The sequence below is a fragment of the Triticum aestivum genome, chromosome 3B (genome assembly GCF_018294505.1).
Source record: "Triticum aestivum cultivar Chinese Spring chromosome 3B, IWGSC CS RefSeq v2.1, whole genome shotgun sequence".
Taxonomy (NCBI): domain Eukaryota; kingdom Viridiplantae; phylum Streptophyta; class Magnoliopsida; order Poales; family Poaceae; genus Triticum; species Triticum aestivum.
Window position 1 is genome coordinate 402,243,491 of NC_057801.1, and position 18,936 is coordinate 402,262,426.

Genomic DNA, 18,936 nt, shown 5'->3' on the forward strand with positions numbered 1-18,936 from the left:
TTGCCCACAAGAACAAACTAATTAACTTCAGCTCAGAAGCATTCACGGGTCTCCATCTTTGTTGCTGTGATGGCGATGAGTTCCATTTTTTAAATGTGTGCTCTGCATGGATCATGTAGGTTGCCTGTTTAAACTGACAATTCATAGTACATTTTTCTTTATACTAATCACTTTTTTTGTATTTATGCAAACAGGGGTGCTCAGCTTGATTTCAATGGGAACTGCACAAAATGTTCACGAATACAACGAATATTCTCGAATCATTCATTTACACAACAGGAAAGGAGGTGCCGATATGTTCAAAGCGTTGCAACATATAAATGTGAAATCATACAAGCTACACGCGAATTTGGTTGATTTTGGTGGAACTACACAAAAAGAACAGCTGGTTTATTTATAGGTGCCATGTCAATGTCTAAACTCACGGCAAACCTTGCCCATTCCACAATCATAGGCATTTGATATTTTTGAATGGGAAAACCATGTCAAGGTTTTCTCATTGATGTATGCAAAACAACACACATTTGACATTTTGGAATGCAAAAACCTTGTCAAATTTTGCTCATTGATGTTAGCAATAATACATGTGTTTGATATTTTCGAATGGGATGCCCTTTGTTGTCAGCAGCGTTGATCGATTTTTCTTTATTCTTTAGTTGCGAAGTAAATATTGGCTCTGACATGTGAATCGTTGAGATGCATAATCATCGATTGTTTTGAATGCTCTATGAATTGACAGGCCTGTGTGTTTGATTGCAATGTACAGGAATGCTGAAAAGCTGCTCAAACTTTTTGTACTCCCTCTATTCCTTTTTACTTCTCATATTAGATTTGTTTCAAGTCGATTTTACATTGTGAATGTTGATACTTTTTTCTATAAGATTGGTCAAAGTAGAGATACTTTGACTTCAAACAAAACTTATATGCAGACTAAAAAGGACCAGAGAGAGTATGTGTGAAACTGCTGCAAACAAGGTGATCACCCTGGGAATAATGCTAGTACGTATTGTTTTGCATGTTCATCCAATGCCAGTGATACAAGAATTCAAACTAATCAAACTAAATTCATTCATACACTACTGGGTTTCATATAAACATGTCGGATTTCATTACATTTCATACATTCTTCAACTAAAAAGGGGTGTGCTGGAGGTATAATTAATTAACCTAATCTATGATCTCCGGCGCCCATTTCCCATATCTGGCCGACTGAGCCTAACACAAGCTTATTTTCCAGCACACGCCACCAAGAAGCTAATCGACCATCAATACTCAACCCGCCCAGCTTGGCTTCAACCGGAGGGTAGCAGCGGTGGCGACCTACCGTGTTCTACTCTTCTTCATTTTCTATGTGGCGAGGCCTCATTGGCAGCGGGGCGGGGCCTCGACGATGTTGGCGATTTCCTCTGTCTTGTTGCCAGCAGGGCGGCGCCTCGGCAGAGCAGGGGAAATCCTCCCCCTTGTTGCCGGAAGGGTGGGGCCTCGGCGGAGTCGGCCAAGTCCACTGCCTCGTTTCTGGCGGGCGGGGCCTCGGCGGAGCAGGGCCTCGCCAAAGACGGTGAAGTCCTCCTCCTCAGTGCCAGAGGGGCGGGGCCTCGGTAGAGCCGGCGATGTCCTCTGCCTCATTGCTGGTAGGGCGGGGCCTCGGTGGAGTAGGGCCTCGCCGAAGCCGGTGAAGTCCTCCGCCTCGGTGCCGGCAGGGCGGGGCCTCGTCGAAGCCAGCATTGTCCTCCGCCTCGTCGTCGGTCTCGCTGAACAACTCCTCACCCGCTTCATTGTCCTCTTTGTAGGTGGCCGCAACCTCCGCCACCCGCATGCGGTACCGCCAGCGCGCGAGGCTGCTCTCGCAGGCGGAGCGGTACGACTCGAGCAGCGCCTCCTGCTCCGCCCGCTCCACGGCAATCTACTCCTCCACCTGTAGGTGCTCCTGGAGGAGATGGTGGTTGTAGGCGGCATCGGCCTACACCTCCTGGAACTGCTCCTCACACTTCCGCCTCACTGTGTCCATGTATTGCGCACGGGCCTCGCCGATGGTCATGGTGCAATGCACCGGCAAGGATTGCGCGGAGGAGGGGGTTGGCGCCAGATTGTCGACTACCATGTTCTCCATTGGGACATCTCGTCCTTCGGCTGCCTGTCGGCCAGCCATTCGGCAGCAATGGCTGCCATCTCCTTATGGTCCATCGTCCGCCCGTCCCAAAGAGCATTGGAGCTCAAGGAAGCCATGGTTGGCAGTAGTGGTGTGGACAGGAGAAAGGGAACGGAGGCGGATGACTACGGCTATGGTCGGCACAACAGTTTATATAGCAATGGTGGGTTGCAGAGGGACGGATGGGTGGCACCGGAGTAGCCGCCTCGGCAGCCGCGTATCATTAATGTGGGCGGCAGACGGACGGACGGACGACACTTGTGTCGTTTGAACACGGAGCAATCGCCTGCACCGGGAAGCGGCGCTGGTGCCGCTGACCGTTTCGAGCGAAAAGCGCACGCGTGCGAGGGAGGCGGTCTGGGTGGGCCAGGGCGGTCAGACTCGTGCTTGGTAGAGGTCCAGGCATCCAGCAGCCGGACATGACGTGGCCTCCGACCAGGAGGTGGCGGCACCGCCTAAGCTGATTCATGCCGAGTTCACCATAGAGCAGGTGCGGCCGCACTTCGATGCCCAAATGACGGAAGAGCTACCGGCGCAGGAGGACCTGTGATGCAACCTTCGTCTCCTCAACGAGCACCGACTCACAGAAGGACTAATCACCGGCGAACAAGCGAACGACAATGTTGTCGCGGACATGTGGCCCTATGATCCGGGCTTCCTGAATGAGTAGCAGGCGCTGTATCAGACCATCCTTAGGGCCCGCTAGGCCCTCTCCGTCATCCTTCGAGTTGTTGCGCTCGCCGTGGCGCCGCCGTCTCACATTGTCAACATGGTCAACGAACAAGAGGAATCAGGAGATGACTTTGGAGAGGATGACAGTGGATCCCACTAGGTCCATACACATACACAAGTGCCTCCTTATTAGTATATACAACAATACATTTTTTTCTTCATCCTGCTTTCCTAACATTATGGTCCCACACCATTGTCAATATATATAGTCAATAAACGAAAGAATTGCATATGGAGCAGCCGACAACTGGGACCAAGCAGCTCGAGCAGTATTTCTGTTTTTGAGGTGTGAGCAGAGTTTTTATTCAGCGATGTTTTTGTTGTTGTTCAGAGGAGCAGGGTATCAACTGGGCAGGCTGTGGCCCGTCTAGCCCAAACTATTATTTTATGTCAACCAAATATCCAGCCAAGATATTAATATTTAAATGTGAAAATGGCTAGCCCAGCTATTCTTCTTTTTGCGGAATACCCAACCGAGGTCAACTTGTTATTCTCCGGGTCACATTAGACTTGCCAAGAAAATAGGCTTTAAAAAATAATAAATGGAATGTAATTAAAAAATTGGTTGTAAATATAAAAAACACACTAAACAGGTACATTTTTTATTCTTCTCAAAAAGGTAATTTTTTAAATTTCATTACTTGTTACGCACGCAAAATTTCATTGGATTTTTACCTAATACAAATTTATTTTGAAAAGTTATTTAATCTGACTCTAAATTTTAGGTTAATAAATATTTCGGATCTCATCAAAATGTTGGAAATTTTGTTGATTTTTTTGAGCGGTTGGCTGAAATTATTAACAAAGTCTTGGCTAGAAAATGGTCTGTAATTCTAACAAACAGTAAACGGGCTAACTAAATTCCATTATAATTAAAAATACAAGTCACAAATGGGCTATATGTTCTCAGCCACAGATGTGATGGTCACTTGTGGGCCTACTAAGTTCACGTGTATGCAAAGCTTTGTCAACTTATAGTCAACACACATCCCTAAAAAAACATATAGTTAACACACGATTGTATTAGCAGTGGCCGTTGGATGTCCATCTAATGGCTGTGGTGCTTCTTCAATCTCGGATATTCATGCTTTAGTCGCCCAAACCACCATCGGCGGTACTGCCTGCTACCGCCTCCCGTGGCCGGTCGGGTTGCTTCTTCAACCTCTGTTCTTGCTCCCGTCTCCCGTGGGCGGCAATGCTGTCGCGCACCTGAACCAGTCAAGTTTCCCACTCCTCTCCGTCTGCGACTCCACTGCCGCATCTTCCCCATCTCCGGGCCGTTCCAGTCTGGGGCCTCACCGCCATCCACCGGCCTTGGTGCGCTCGGCACGGTGTGGTCAACGTGGTCAACAAACAAGAGTCGTCGGAAGATGACTATATGCGAGAGGCTAACAGTGGGGACGCACCATGCCCATGGACGCATGCATTCAACTGCATCATTTTTACCCTGAAAAAATAATGTTTTCTCCCCCTGACAGCTGGGACCCACCAGCTACATCTTCGCATGCAAGGAAGTGCATCCTTATTACAGGCAAAAAAATGATTCCCCTTATAGCTGGGATCCAGCAGCTATATCTTCGCACGTAAAGAAGTGTGTCCTTATCCTCCCTGACAGCTAGGACCCACCCGGTCGAAGCAAACGTAGCGTTGTCTATCTTGTCGCGAAGGTGTGCGTACATACTGGTCGATCGGTCGCTCTGCAACGATGAACCGTGGCCGAGTAAGTAGTGGCACATGTCATAGTAGAGCCCCCCATGTAGCAGTTCAGGCTGTCCTGTCTAAACCGTGTACACGTACATACAGCCACACACCAAAAAATACGGCCACGTACGTACATATGAGCGGGGTCTCAAAACGCATATTCACGCATACGGATGACCAGGGCTCGTGTACATGGAGAGGCAACAGACGGTAGCGACGTTGTCCTGTTCATCTTCAGCTAACCGGCTAGGTCGGAATGGAGGAAACAGCGTCGTATTCACCGGGAGCCAAGTGACTGGGTCGGAAACAGACTTGGGTTGGAGTGCTACGGTCGAAACGGGGGTCCTGTTCATCGGGAGGGGTGTGGCGTACCGCAAAACGGGACTCCACGGGCTACTGTTCATCTCTACCGTTGACCTCCTCCAGCCTCCACGGGCTACTGTTCATCCATCGTCGACCTCCTCTAGCCTCCACCTGTGACTATTCATCCATGGGCTCATGTTCATCCAGCCTGCACTGCTCCTCCACCGGCTACTGTTCAACCAGCCCTCTCCATGGGGTCTTGTTCAACCACCCCTCCACGGGCTACTGTTCATCTAGCCCTCCACCGGCTACTGTTGAACCAGCCCTCCACGGGGTCGTCCTGTTCATCCTGCCCCAACCAGCTCGATCGGGGTCATGTTCATCCAGTGGCAATGGCCTCTACACCCCACGGAGTCCTGTTCATCCAACACCCACTGGGAACTATTTACCCAACCCCAAACAATGCTCACTGTTCATCAAGAGGTAGCAGGTTCGATAGGCTTCAGTTAGCAGCAGTAGCAAAGGAATCGCTCGATCGGGTTTAGTTAACAGCAAGGGATCGATCGGGGTTCAGTAACGTAGCTAGTGCAATCACTCGGGTTCAGTAGGCAAATGCCTCGCTCGGCTTCAGTTAGAGCGCAACACCTTGCACACACGCGCATAGGTGTACAAGAGAAACAAGCAAACCTCCATGCATCGCTCGGCCCCGACCACCCACCATAACCGGGAACTCCCCAAAATTTTCCTCTCCCTCGCTTCTACCACAATTTTTCCATCATGGATGATCCAAAGTATGTCATGCAGGTGCGGCTCAGGCCCGCCTAGGACGAAAAGCCCATTTTCTGTCATGATTTTTTGTCATAGAAGTAGGAGCCCACCACATCTATGATGATACCGAGTTTTTTCATAGTTATTGTCATAGAAGTGTCATAAGTACGACAAAGAAAAATTCGTTCGGCCCAAAATGTCACGGTTGTGTCTTTTTTTAGTGCTAGTAAGCCTCTACCGGACTGGCTCGTTGATCAACGATGGCTATGGTTTCCTAAGTTGTCATTTAATAATGGGATCACATCGTTAGGAGAATGATGTGCTGGACAAGACCCAAACTATGAACGTGGCATGTGATCGTATCAAGTTTATTCCTATCGTTTTCTGCATGTCAAGTATATGTTCCTATGACCATGAGATCATGCAACTCACTGACATCGGAGGAATACCTTGTGTGTACCAAACGTCACAACATAACTAGGTGACTATAAAGGTGCTCCACAGGTATCTCTGAGGGTATCTGTTCAGTTGGCATGGATCAAGACTGGGATTTGTCACTCCGTATGACGGAGAGGTATCTCTGTGCCCTCTCAGTAATACATCATCAGAATGAGCTTGCAAGCAATGTGACTAATGGGTTAGTCATGGGATTTTGTATTACAGAACAATTAAAGAGACTTGCTGGTAAAGAGATTGAACTAGGTATGGTGATACCGACGATTCAATCTCGGGCAAGTAACATATCGATAGACAAAGGGAACTGCATACAGGATTGTCTGAATCCTTGACATCGAGATTGGACCGATAAAGATCTTCGTAGAATATGTAGGAACCAATATGGACATCCAGGTCCCGCTAATGGTTATTGACCGTAGAGGTGTCAAGGCCATGCCTGCATAGTTCTCGAACCCGCAGGGTCTACACACTTAATGCTTGGTGACGATATAAGTATAGTTGAGTTGTTATGGTGGTAACGAAGGTTATTCGGAGTCCTGGATGAGATCTCGGACGTTACGAGGAACTCCGGAGTGGTCTAGAGGTGAAGATTGATATATAGGATAAGTGTTTCGGTGTTACCGGGTGATGACCAGGAGGACTTAAAGGGGTTTCGAGGGCCGCGACAAGTGTTGGGGGGACTCATGGGCCAATGGGAGGGTGCACACCAGCCCACTAAGGGGTTGTGCACACCCCCTCACCGCATCCCACGTAGCCAGAGGAGGTGGGGGCGCCCCCTAGGGCTGCCAAACCCTTTTGCCTTGGGGGCCAATCGTCCTAAGGGAGGCACCCAAAACCCATCTAGGGTTACCCCTTGTGGCCGCCGGCGTCCCTAGGGAAACCCTAGGGCACCTCCTCCTCCCCCCTTCCCCCTATATATAGAGGGGTAGAGTTAGGGCAACCACACCCATCTATGCCACGGCACTGCCCTCCCACTCCCTCGTAGCCCTGTTCCCCTCTGTAGTGCTTAGCGAAGCTCTGCTGAGATTCCACTACCACCACCGCCACCACGCCATCGTGCTACTGGAGGACTCGAGCTACTACTTCACCATCGCTCGCTGGGTCGAGGAGGTGAGGGCGTCATCAAGCTGTTTGTGTGTAGAACGCGGAGGTGTCGTCCGTTCGACACTTGGATCCGAAGTTCGCGGGACGAATCGTGATTGGATCGCAAAGACGTTCGACTGCATCAACTGCGTTTCCTAACGCTTCCGCTTAGCAATCTACAAGGGTATGTAGATGTAATCTCTCCTCTCATAGATGTTCATCTCCTAGATTGATCTTGGTGAGCGTAGGAAAATTTTTGTTTCCCATGAAATGTTCCCCAACAGGGAGGAGGGGAGGCAGCCTAGGGAGCCCCCAAGGGGGCATCCGGCCACCCTGGGCTCCTGCCATGGCCGCGGCCCCTTCCTTCTTTGGTGCCAGGGAGAATGCAGGAGTGGAGGCGCCCCCCTTTCCTTTCTCTCATGTGGAGGGGAAGGCAGGAGGGGCTAGCTCTCCCCCATTTCCTTCCCTAGGGTCGGCGACCTAGTGGTGGGGTGCACTAGCCCCTTGTGGAATGGTGTGCTTCCCTCGTTGCCCCAATAATCCCAATAACTCTCGTGGCCTTCCCAGAACCCCTTCTGATGATCCGATAAATACGAGGTGCATTCCGAAACCTTTTCGGTGACCAAATAGTACCGTCCTATATATTGATCTTTACATATGGACCATTCCGAAGCTCCTCATCATGTTCGTGATCTCATCCGGGACTCCGAACAACATTTGGTCACCAACTCACATAACTTGTATAATACTATATCATCAACGAACGTTAAGCGTGCGGACCCTACGGGTTGGAGAATGATGTAGACATGACTGAGACGCTTCTCCGGTCAATAACCAATAGCGGGACCTGGATGCCCATATTGGTTCCTACATATTCTACGAAGATCTTTATCGATCGAACCTTTATGACAAGATACGTAATTCCCTTTGTCTGTCGGTATGTTACTTGCCCGAGATTCGATCATCGGTATCTCCATACCTAGTTCAATCTGTTATCGGGAAGTCTCTTTACTCATTTTGTAATACATCATCTCGTAACTAACTCCTCAGTCACTTTGCTTGCAAGCTTATTGTGATGTTGTATTGTCGAGAGGGCCCAGAGATACCTCTCCAATACACAGAGTGACAAATCCCAATCTCGATCCATGCCAACTCAACAGACACCTTCGGAGATATCTGTAGAGCATCTTTATGATCAGCCAGTTATGTTGTGACATTTGATAGCACACAAGGTATTCCTCTGGTATCCGAGAGTTGCATGATCTCATGGTCGAAGGAATATGTATTTGACATTAAGAAAGCAGTAGCAATAAACTGAACAATCATATGCTAAGCTAACGGATGGGTCTTGCCCATCACATCATTCTCCTAATGATGTGATCCCGTTATCAAATGACAACTCATATATATGGTTAGGAAACCTTAATTATCTTTGATCAATGAGCTAGTCTAGTAGAGGTTCGCTAGGGACATGGCATTTGTTCATGTATCCACACGTGTATTTAAGTTTTCGGTCAATACAATTCTAGCATGAATAACAAACCTTTATCATGATTAAGGAAATATAATAATAACCATTTTATTATTGCCTCTAGGGCATATTTCCATCAATTACATTGTTCTCACGATGAAGTTTAATGGAGGTGGATTGAGATGGGGCGAAAAAGTATGCTTTAACCACCACGAAACCTTTTTTTGGGGTAAAGCCAAGCTTTACTGATAATAAACCACAATGTATGGGATACAATTTGATCATGGGGTTGAGCGAGCAACATGTGACATCCCGGGCCGAGACAATTGGAGTACTTCCCTAGAATATGCACATTGCGGTTAACGACAAGCTTAATCTCAGTAGTTATTGAACCATAACGACCATGATTGACATTGTTGATGTCATCCAATACCTGCTTGGAGTTAAATGAAATGACGAAATTATGGATAAGAAGATCTTCTGCTAGTCATAGGGCCTCCCAGCAAGCGATCACCTCCAAATGTAGTTGGATCATGGATACCATCTATCGTAAGAGATGAGCTTCCAAGATAGTGCCATTGTCATCGCGACAAACTGCAGCTCCTGATCTGCCTTGGCCGGTCTTGATATGCCTGCATCAACATGATTTTTTCCAAAACCTTGAGGAGGCGCCTTAGGTCATACCCGAGTTTGTCTTCCTGCGGAGTTTGATGATCTAGTCCTTAGAATCACCTGCGACTTCCTTCAGAACATCAAGCTCGGTAATGAACCTGTCGATAAAAGCATGCCTTGCTTGTGGACTTTGAAAGGGGTAGTGGTGGTAGCTACGGCAGGATACAATAAATGGGTTGGTCGGTCTCTGCCGTTAGCTCAGATCTCTCCTGCCACGACCCAGATCATGATCAACCATCTGAGCCATGCCAACGATGTCTGTTAGGTCATGCATCAGAAGTGAGGCATGAGTCCATGCAAAAAAAAGGCTAGGAAAATATCATTACACCCGAGCGTCTCATGCTTGCTTGAGTATCTCAAAACCAGCGGACAAGAAAGATAAAGAGCATATGTCAGCTCAAGCTCGGAAAAACCCTTCTGCATTTTTGCCACCAAGTTCGATATACAACAAATTTAAGTCCAAATTCCAATAGTTGTACTCCCTCCTTTCATAAATATAAGATGTGCTTTTTTGTGTGAATAGAACGTATATAGACCGAAATTGCATAGGAGCACACGGCAACGCTGCCCACTAGAATCATATCTGTCCATGCATCTTGGGATCCTCACCACTATATTAACCACACCGTACATCAAACTTTATCATCTCGTATTCTCGTTTGCTCTGGCGTATATCAATCTTTAATTCCACGCGGTTCTGTTCCCACCAGTCGGAGGTTCTGTCATGTGTAGCAGCCAGAGCCTATCCACCTCAACTAACAGCGGCCAACTACATCTATTCAATGCATCTGGTCCCCATCCCTTCTCTTCGAACGCCTTGTTCTTCCCCATTGACTTCTCAAGAATACTCACCAAGTGTTCGTGACGTTCTTCTTCATCTCTTTCCTTCTATGTTTCTTCCTCTTCTCACTCTTGTTCTACTTGTTCAGGAACATGGATGTTGAAACAAATCCAGAAGAAACAAGGAAGACCGCAAACAAACTGAGGTAGCATGAGATTCTCGCGTCCTGTGTGGCCATGGCCATCAACATCACGGCCGCCCTGGCCGCCCTCGCCGCCGACACCAAGTCTTATGTCCCCGCGGCCAGCGAGGAGAAAGACTATGCCGTCGATGATAAAGCTTGTCGCATCCTGTGCGACGCCGCGTCCCCGTGGTCCGTGGCTCCGAGTTAGCAGCATCCCGCGCGGCCACGGCCAGCAACACCGCATGCCCCTGGAGGCTAGCACCATGTCTTGTGTTCCATAGAAGCCACAAGTGCTCGGAACGGCTCGCAGCACAGTCTGGGCAGCCTTCTCTCTCTCTCTCTCTCTCTCTCCCCTGTTAGTTTTCTTACGAGTCCAAACAAGGATGTTGTTCCTCTTCCCCAGCATCACAAAGAACAGGCTATGACCAGAAATACACCTCGCTCCAATAGAGAAGAATCACTAGGTCCAGTCTCACCGATGTAGACTCGTGGGAGTTCTTCGTGTCGGAGCTCTGTGTGTGTGTGTGTGTGTGTGTTCCCGTCCGTTTCGGCGGTGGTGCAGCCGCAGCTCGCTGATATGTCTCGGTGCTCGCTGATATGTCTCGGTGCCATGGCCGCACATGCTCGCGATTTACGTACTGCCTTGTCAGTTCTTTCGTGCATTTAATGCTGGCAAACTAGTAGGCAGTGTGACAATTACGATGGAGTGGTGTATTCAACCATAGCTATTCATTTCATTCAATTATGCACTGATCCCTAGACAGCAGAGCAGTGGTGAGATTTCGATGAGCGTCGTCGCCGAGTGCTTTTAGTTCGTGTCCGTATATAGGCACGCTTTAATGTGTTTGTTCACTCCGTTTGTATGTAGTCCATACTAAAATACTCAAAACATCTTATATTTGTGAAAGACGGAGTACTATTTTAAGAGATTTATTTCATGTAAGTATGCAAATGTTTTGCATAGACTTGTGACTGAAGCAAAAATATTCGTGTTGCTACTATATATCTTTGAGAAAAAAAATCAAGTTCATATAATTCTTTATATTATTGAAGAGACCAAAAGCTCGTAGCTTGCGAGCTCAATGAGCGCTCGATAGCTCAGGTCGTTAAGCTTGTAGCTCATGTTGTAATATATAGAGTCAATCATTGATTTTAGTTCATTAAACTTATGTATTAATGAACAAACTAACAAGTTTCATGAGCAGTTCGTTAAGCTTGTTAGTACATCACGTCCGATATTTTCTTATCTTTGATGATAATATTTTGTGGCATCTCAAACCATCTAATCAATCTAACCGACTCACCCAACCCACAGAAGGGAGCAAACTAGCGCACCTCTTTTATAGTCATTATATTCCCACATAAAATTTACACCCGCACTCTCACTCCACATGCTGTAACACATCGTACTCTCTTAACGAGGCGCTTACAAGCTTAACAAGTTTTAAACTAGCAAAATGACCTTTTTTGCTCCTTAACCTTAACGAGCGAGCAGCTGATTGATTGATCCACCCCTAAAGGGACCATTTTACTACTGAAGACACAACAATTCTTGTTCCAAAATCAAAGTTTCTACACAGCAATGTGGGCAATTCATGTTCCTATTTTCTCAGCAATTGCATTCTTATTTTCTAGATGCGAATTTCAAATCAAATATTCACTATAGCAACATTAGATCTATTCTAGGCTAGGCCATCAGCCATCTTTGGTGTCTAGTCTGGGCTTTGCGCTGCCCCGCGTCTTTGGGCTGCGGCCTTGTACCCCAATATCTTTATCTTGTTGTTTATTTAGTATTTTTTCCGTTTCAAAATAAATGTCTTAAGCTTAGTACAATTTTATATTAAAGTTAGTATAAAGTTCTTAGTACAACTTTTTCTAAAATTAGTATAAAGTCGACACAATTACTCTGGACGGAGGGAGTACTGCTTGTCGGTCACCTCCTTAACTGCAAGGACCTTTCTAAGGCCAGGCAGGTGCCTCCGTTCTAAAAAAAACGTTAGATCTATTTACAGTGACACATTCAATACAACGCGATTTAAATGTGTATGTATTATATTTGCAGAAATGATAAAAAGAAAGGCGAATGGACTAATTTACAAACAGAGGACAAGCCCACGAGGCTCTAACCGGAGGGAGCGGAGGAATCCCTTCATCCTCGCTCACAACGCGGCGAGGCCGAGAAATTCGACGGCGGACTTGGCCATGATGGCGGTGAACTCCTCAAAGCTAATGGAGCCGTCGCCGTCGGTGTCGGCCTCGCGCATCATGTCGGTGAGCTCCGCGTAGCAGATGGGGTGCCCCATTTGCGCCATGGAGCGCGCGAGCTCGGCGGCGGAGATGTATCCGTTGCCGTCGCGGTCGAAGGCGCGGAAGGCCTCGGCGAGCTGCTCGTGGTCAACGGCGACGGAGGAGCGGCCGGGCCCGAGGAGCAGCTGCGAGAGGGAAGAGGTTAGCTCGTCGAACTCCACGGTGCCGTTGCCGTCGACGTCCATGGAGGCGATGAGGGTGTGGATCTCGTCCCCCGCGGCGGGGCGGAGACCGAGCGAGCGGAGAAGCGCGGCTATCTCGAGCTTGGTGAGACTGCCGTCGCCGTCGAGGTCGAAGCGGAGGAAGAGCTCCCGGAGCTGCCCCAGCTGCTCGTCCTGGAGGCGCGCCCGACCGCCCTCGGTCGCCAAGGGCGGTGTCTCCTGGCCGGAGTCGGAGGGGACGGACATGAATGCCGAGCGTCTCGCAGGGCTGGCGGTTGTCCTCGTCGCCGCCGTGCGCGCCCTGGTGGTTGGTTGGGCTCGTGCGCTTCTGCTTTCTTCTCGGACGTGGTCTTCGGGGGCGGGGCGGTGGCTCTGCATGTTGCGTGGCTTGGCCACGAGATCTGACCATTCTTTCCGTCGGGATCTCGTTTTCAACTTCTGATGACGAGGCCGTTTCATTTTTCACCTTTGCTGTCTCGCTGCACTAATTTTAGACTCTTATTATCTCTATATATGGGTGCATGCAAGATGCAAGTTCGAAACCTGAGGTCCTTATCCTTATGTGCACGTTCTGGTGCCCTATCGACTGGCCGTAGGAGACAGCATACACACGAACGTAAGGTAAGTCTTCATCCATCGCGTACATAGCTCCTAGAGGCGTGTTTGATTTCTTGGCTCGCACCCGACATGCAGAATCGAGCGTGTTTGGTGGCATGGGTGGCCTTGTCAGCCTGGCCCGACAGATGCAAAAGAGGCCTCCGAGCCAGGCTCGCGGATACCCAGGAATCGGGCGTATCTCGAAGCCAGGCCCGTGCTTGCATCACTTTTTTTTAGCCGGAACCGAAGAAAAATAGTTCTACGGTATTTTCATTAATATAAAATATGTACAAACCTAGTCCAACAAGGATCACCCAATACCAGTTCAATCAAACATGAAAAATTAAATTACAAGTATTGTTCTATCCAAGAATTGATCTATTCTGCCTTAGCCTGCTTAGCTCTAATCTTAGTAGTCTAGAGTCCTTTGAGGTAGAATTTCCATGAGTCTCACTTGAGGTGGTGCTCTCCTGAAGATTTTATCATTTCTGATCATCCATCGCAATGTTTTCTGGTAATCTGTCCTTTAAGAGGTGCACTTCATCAAAAGTGGAGATGCCTTTGCTTCTGTGGGAGATGATCGAGCTCCAGCAGAACCAAGTGAATGGGCAGCTCCAGAAAAGATGTGATATTGTTTCCTGTGTTGCATCAGCGCATAGTGCACATTTGTAGTCTTTCATATGCATGTTTCTTCGTTTAATCATATTCCTTGTGCTAATTCTGTCATGCAGTAGTAGCCAGAAGAAGATTTTGTGCCTGAGACGGCTGGCAGATTTCCATATCATCATGAAGATGTTGTGTGATGTGCCCTCCCCCATCATTGACTTGTAGAGTTTCATGGACAAGAATTTTTGGGAAGCCATGTCTAAGGACCAGACATCATTGACTTGCATGACGTGTCCTTCCTTCGCCTTTTCTTTCTCTCTCTCATGCGTCGAATCCAATCGAGCACACAGCCCACCACTGCCGCCATCATCTGAGCCCTCTCGTGCGCAGCTCGTCAGGGCATGTCCAATGCATCGTGCTTGCATGGGCGGATAAGAAAATAAAAATAAAGATAATCTTGTAGCAGCAGCTGTTAGCATCTTGTCGTCCAACGCTAATGACAAGATAGAGGCGCTTATACGGCCGAGTCTGAGTCATGGCACAGAAGGAAAAAAGGTCTAGCGCCCGAGGCAAGAGGTTGCGTCGATGCAAGCATGAATCCTGGGTTTGACTGGTAATAGGAAGAAAATGGGTGGGATCTTTGGTGTAACGGACAGGGTTTTGTGCCTAGCGCCCCAATTGTAGCTGCCCTCAGAGCTCCCTCGTTCGCCACCATCCGATCTTCATCGCCGGAGGATGAATCTGCCGGCGCTCCTCCACGCCCATGCTGGGGCTTGCTGCCACACTTGGACATCGTCCGGTCCGCCGCCGCCAAAGTCTGCCATGACCGCCCCAGCGCGAACACCCTCGTATAGCTCCCATATAGGTATTTTTTGGCTGTGACTAAATAAGGCCTAGTTTGGCCCAGTTTTTAGTGTGACTAGAAATCCCGGTTTTGGTTGTGACTAATAATGCCTAGATTTGCCATGCTATAATTTTTTGCAAATGTCCAAAAAAATAAACTGAAAGATGAATTTTTCGTTAGAGATGGAGTGACAAACAAGCTACTACTAAATCCCAATGGTTCAAACCAAAAGGCTTCGTCTTTATAAGCAAAATTTTCCATGGTCAAAAGGATATTTTTTTGTGAAAAAGTCACTAAAGAGAAAGTTCATGGCAAATTTTCATCTATACATGGTGGCAAGAAATTGTGGATTAAACAAATTCGTATGATATTTTTACTATATACATTAAAAAGAAAAATGTGGGTTAAAATTTGCCATCATGTGGAAAAACAAAAGGCAAAACTTGCCATTTCTTATTTAGTACTAATTGTCATGTTTTTTGCAAAGTAAACGCAAAAGAAATCCCATGAACGGTGGAAAAGGCAAAGATTACCATGGATGAAAAGTATTTTTGCCATGGCAAAATAAAAATTAAACTTCCCATGCTCCATAAAAGTAAATATGTCATGAGCGACAAAAGTAAATTTCCCATGTATGTTAAACTAAAATTGTCGTGCAAGAAAAGGAAAATCTGCCATGGCAATAAAAAAAGTTAATTTGCCATGGTGAAAAAAGTAAAAATTAGCATAGAAAAATCAAAGCAAAATTTCATGGAAATAAGTGAAAATAACACAGAAAAATTATCAAAATTTCCATGGCAAATGCATATTCAAATTTGCCATGGTGTTTATATCGAAATTGCCATGCTTTTATATAAGAAATTTGCCATGTATGTGAAGTAAAAAAATGATAAAAAATTGCCATGCCAAATGCGTATTCAAATTTTCCATGGCATTTTTTTAATCAAAATTTCCATTTTTCATGTAATAAAATTGCCGTATATTTGAAATAACACCAAAAATTACCAAAATTGCCATGATAAATGCATATTCAAATTTTATTCTTTCAATTTTATGTTTACACAAAAGTTAAATTGTCATGACAAGAAAAGATTGCCATGAGCGCGTAAAGTTAACATCTATGTAAAAGTATATTTGCATGGTAAATAAAAAATAAAATTTGCCATGGTAATGAAAAGTAAATTTGGCATGGTAAATAAAAAATAGAATTTGCCATGGCAATAAAAAAGTAAATTAATTTTCCAAGGAGGTATAAGTAAATTAGCCATATTAATAAAGGTAAATTTTCCATGTATGTATTCATATAGTAGGAAAGGTCAAGACCCATGAACTACATTTCCCATGCTCCATGAACTTAAATTTCCATGGTCCCATGGTAAAGTGATTTTTTGCCATTGTTGCAAAAATAAAAAGAATTCCCTATGATCTCTAATTAGAGGTTTGTAATATATGGTAAAAATTAGAGAAAACACATGGCAAAATATCTCTAAAAAGTGAATAGCACTATGCCATGGTCTGAAAAAATTCATAGCAAAAATGTGGACAATTTGTCATGGCCTCGCCCTCAACTTCGACAGCCTCTACTTGCTCCATGATGGGACCTCTTAGAAAAGGATGAATTTCTATAAAGCTCTATTGATGTAGGGTAGAACCCTAGAGGCCGATCTTTCACGTTTGGAGGGGAATCCTACCAAGAACACGAAGAACACGAGAGGGGGAACGAGGGGAAAACACGAGAAAACACTCAACCAACAAGAATATAGTCACACATGCGCTAGATCATCGAGACACAAAGTGATACAAGATCCGAATCCAACAAAGGACGATACATAGGGTAACCGGTTCTTCTCTGAGAGGAGGTCTTGAAGAGGGTCTTCTCCGAGAGGAGGTCTTGAATCCAACAAGGATCTTCTCCGAAGAGGTGTCAGTCCCTCGCGATGGAGTAGATCCGAATGGATGAGCAAGGCTCTATCTCAAAATATGAGCTATCACAATGTTGAGTCTAGAAGAGAGGTGGAGTCTTTTATATAGGCTAAGGGGGCGAAGGGGTACGTGGGCCTCAGCCCAACACGCGCACGCAAGCGGGGTTCGGATGATCCGGGTGGGGAGCCGGATGATCCGGGCTCTGTTCGGATGATCAGGGTGACAACCCAGATGAGTTGATGATGCAGGCGTTGGCGGCGTTGGCCCGGATGTCCGGGTGGGGGTCCGGATGTCAGGCTGTTGTCTGGATGATCCGGGTGCTCGTACGGATGATCCGGCTTGAGGATCCAGCTTCGAGTGTCTTTGTGCGAGTTATCCGGATCGTCCGGACCGGGGTTCGGATCGTCCAGGCTCTGTTCAGATCGTCTGGGCCCTCGTCTGGATTGTCCGGCCAGCCTGGGACTTGGCTATTTTCCTCTCCGTCTTCGCATATGTCTTCCGCTTCCAATTCTCCTTGCTTCCTAGCTTCTCCATGGATAACTCCTTGGTACCTAAGTATGCAAAGCATCTCCGTTTGAGGTAGTAGCCATGTCTCGTGTGATTTGAAAGGGAGTTTTGATAGGAGTGATGTCACCTTGGTTTCGAGAGCTCTTGCACATGCTCTTGTCATTGGTCCAATTGGTGTTGTAGGAGATGTAGATGCATCCATGGGGATGATCGTGGGATGCTCCACATCATCTCCCCCCCCCCCACTTGGGAAAGATCCGACCTCGGATCGAAATCTTCATCACCATGGTATGGCGAGAGGTCTTTGACATTGAAGATGTCGCTCACGTTGTACTTGTCGCTCGGGAGGTCAATCTTGTAAGCTGTTGTTGTTGTAGCGTGTGAAAGTGCAACTATCCCTGGGTGATTTTGGTAATGATTAACAATATATAGCTCATTCAACTAATGCTATTTCAAGATAAATATTTCAGGAAAGTTCAATGATTGGCATGACATGGATTAGGAATGTGGACCCCTCAAAATGCTAAGGACAAAGGATTGGCTCAAGCTCTAAAGTTCAAGACTCTAGATTTTCTATTTCAGTGATCCAAGATCACATTGAGTCCATAGGAAAGCCAATACTATTAAAAGGGGATGAGGTGTTGCTAAATGGCTTGCTTGCTCAAAATGCTTAGTGATATGCTTCAAAATCCCACAACCACTTTCTTATATCCACATATGTCCCAAACCAAAAGTCAAACTCGGCCCCACCGATTTCACTTGACATAGCCACTGCCAGAAACCCTATTCACTTCGGTCTAACTGATAGGGATCTCGATCTCACCGAGAGTGGATTGCAAACTCCCTGTTTCCCTTCGTAACGTTTTGGTCTAATCGAGATGAGCGATCGGTCCCACCAAGTTTGCAATGCAAACTCCCTATTTCCTTTTTGTAATGTTTCAGTCCCACCGAGATGAGCGAATCGGTCCCATCGAGTTTGCCTGACCAACTCCCTGGTTTGCTCATTACCAAAGTTGGTCCCACCGAGTTTGTGTAATCGGTCAAACCGAGATTAGGTTATGCTCTAACCCTAATGATATCGGTCCCACCGAGTTGACGTGTCGGTCCCATCGAAATGCCTAACGGTCACATTATGAACTAAATCGGTCCGACCAAGTTTTCTGATTCGGTCCCACCGAGTTTGGTGAATTGTGTGTAATGGTTAGATTTTGTGTGGAGGCTATATATACCCCTCCACCCTCTCCTCATTCGTTAGGAAAGCCATCAGAACGTGCCTATACTTCCAGCATTCATTTTCTGAGAGAGAACCACCTACTCATGTGTTGAGACCAAGATATTCCAATCCAACCATATGAATCTTGATCTCTAGCGTTCCCCAAGTTACTTTCCACCCAAATCTTCTTTCTACCAAATCCAATCCTATGAGAGAGAGTTGAGTGTTGAGGAGACTATCATTTGAAGCACAAGAGCAAGGAGTTCATCAACAACACACCATCTATTACCTTTTGGAGAGTGGTGTCTCCTAGATTGGTTAGTATCACTTGGGAGCCTCCGTCAAGATTGTGGAGTTGAACCAAGGAGTTTGTAAGGGCAAGGAGATCGGCTACTTCGTGAAGATCTACCCTAGTGAGGCAAGTCCTTCGTGAGCGATGGCCATGGTGGGATAGACAAGGTTGCTTCTTCGTGGACCC

General features: G+C 46.8%; 1 protein-coding gene across 1 annotated transcript; it reads right to left on the minus strand.

The window, feature by feature from the left end:
* Window positions 1-12,221: 12,221 nt before the first annotated feature.
* On the minus strand, window positions 12,222-13,231 carry LOC123065428 (probable calcium-binding protein CML14). The gene has a single exon (XM_044488706.1). It carries the CDS (start codon window positions 13,225-13,227, stop codon window positions 12,460-12,462), a length of 768 nt encoding a protein of 255 aa, XP_044344641.1. The 5' UTR covers window positions 13,228-13,231; the 3' UTR covers window positions 12,222-12,459.
* Between the last annotated feature and the right edge of the window lie 5,705 nt (window positions 13,232-18,936).

Coding starts and splice junctions, on each gene's coding strand:
- LOC123065428 (XM_044488706.1), bottom strand. CDS start 13,227: ATGAAACGGCCTCGTCATCAGAAGTTGAAAACGAGATCCCGACGGAAA.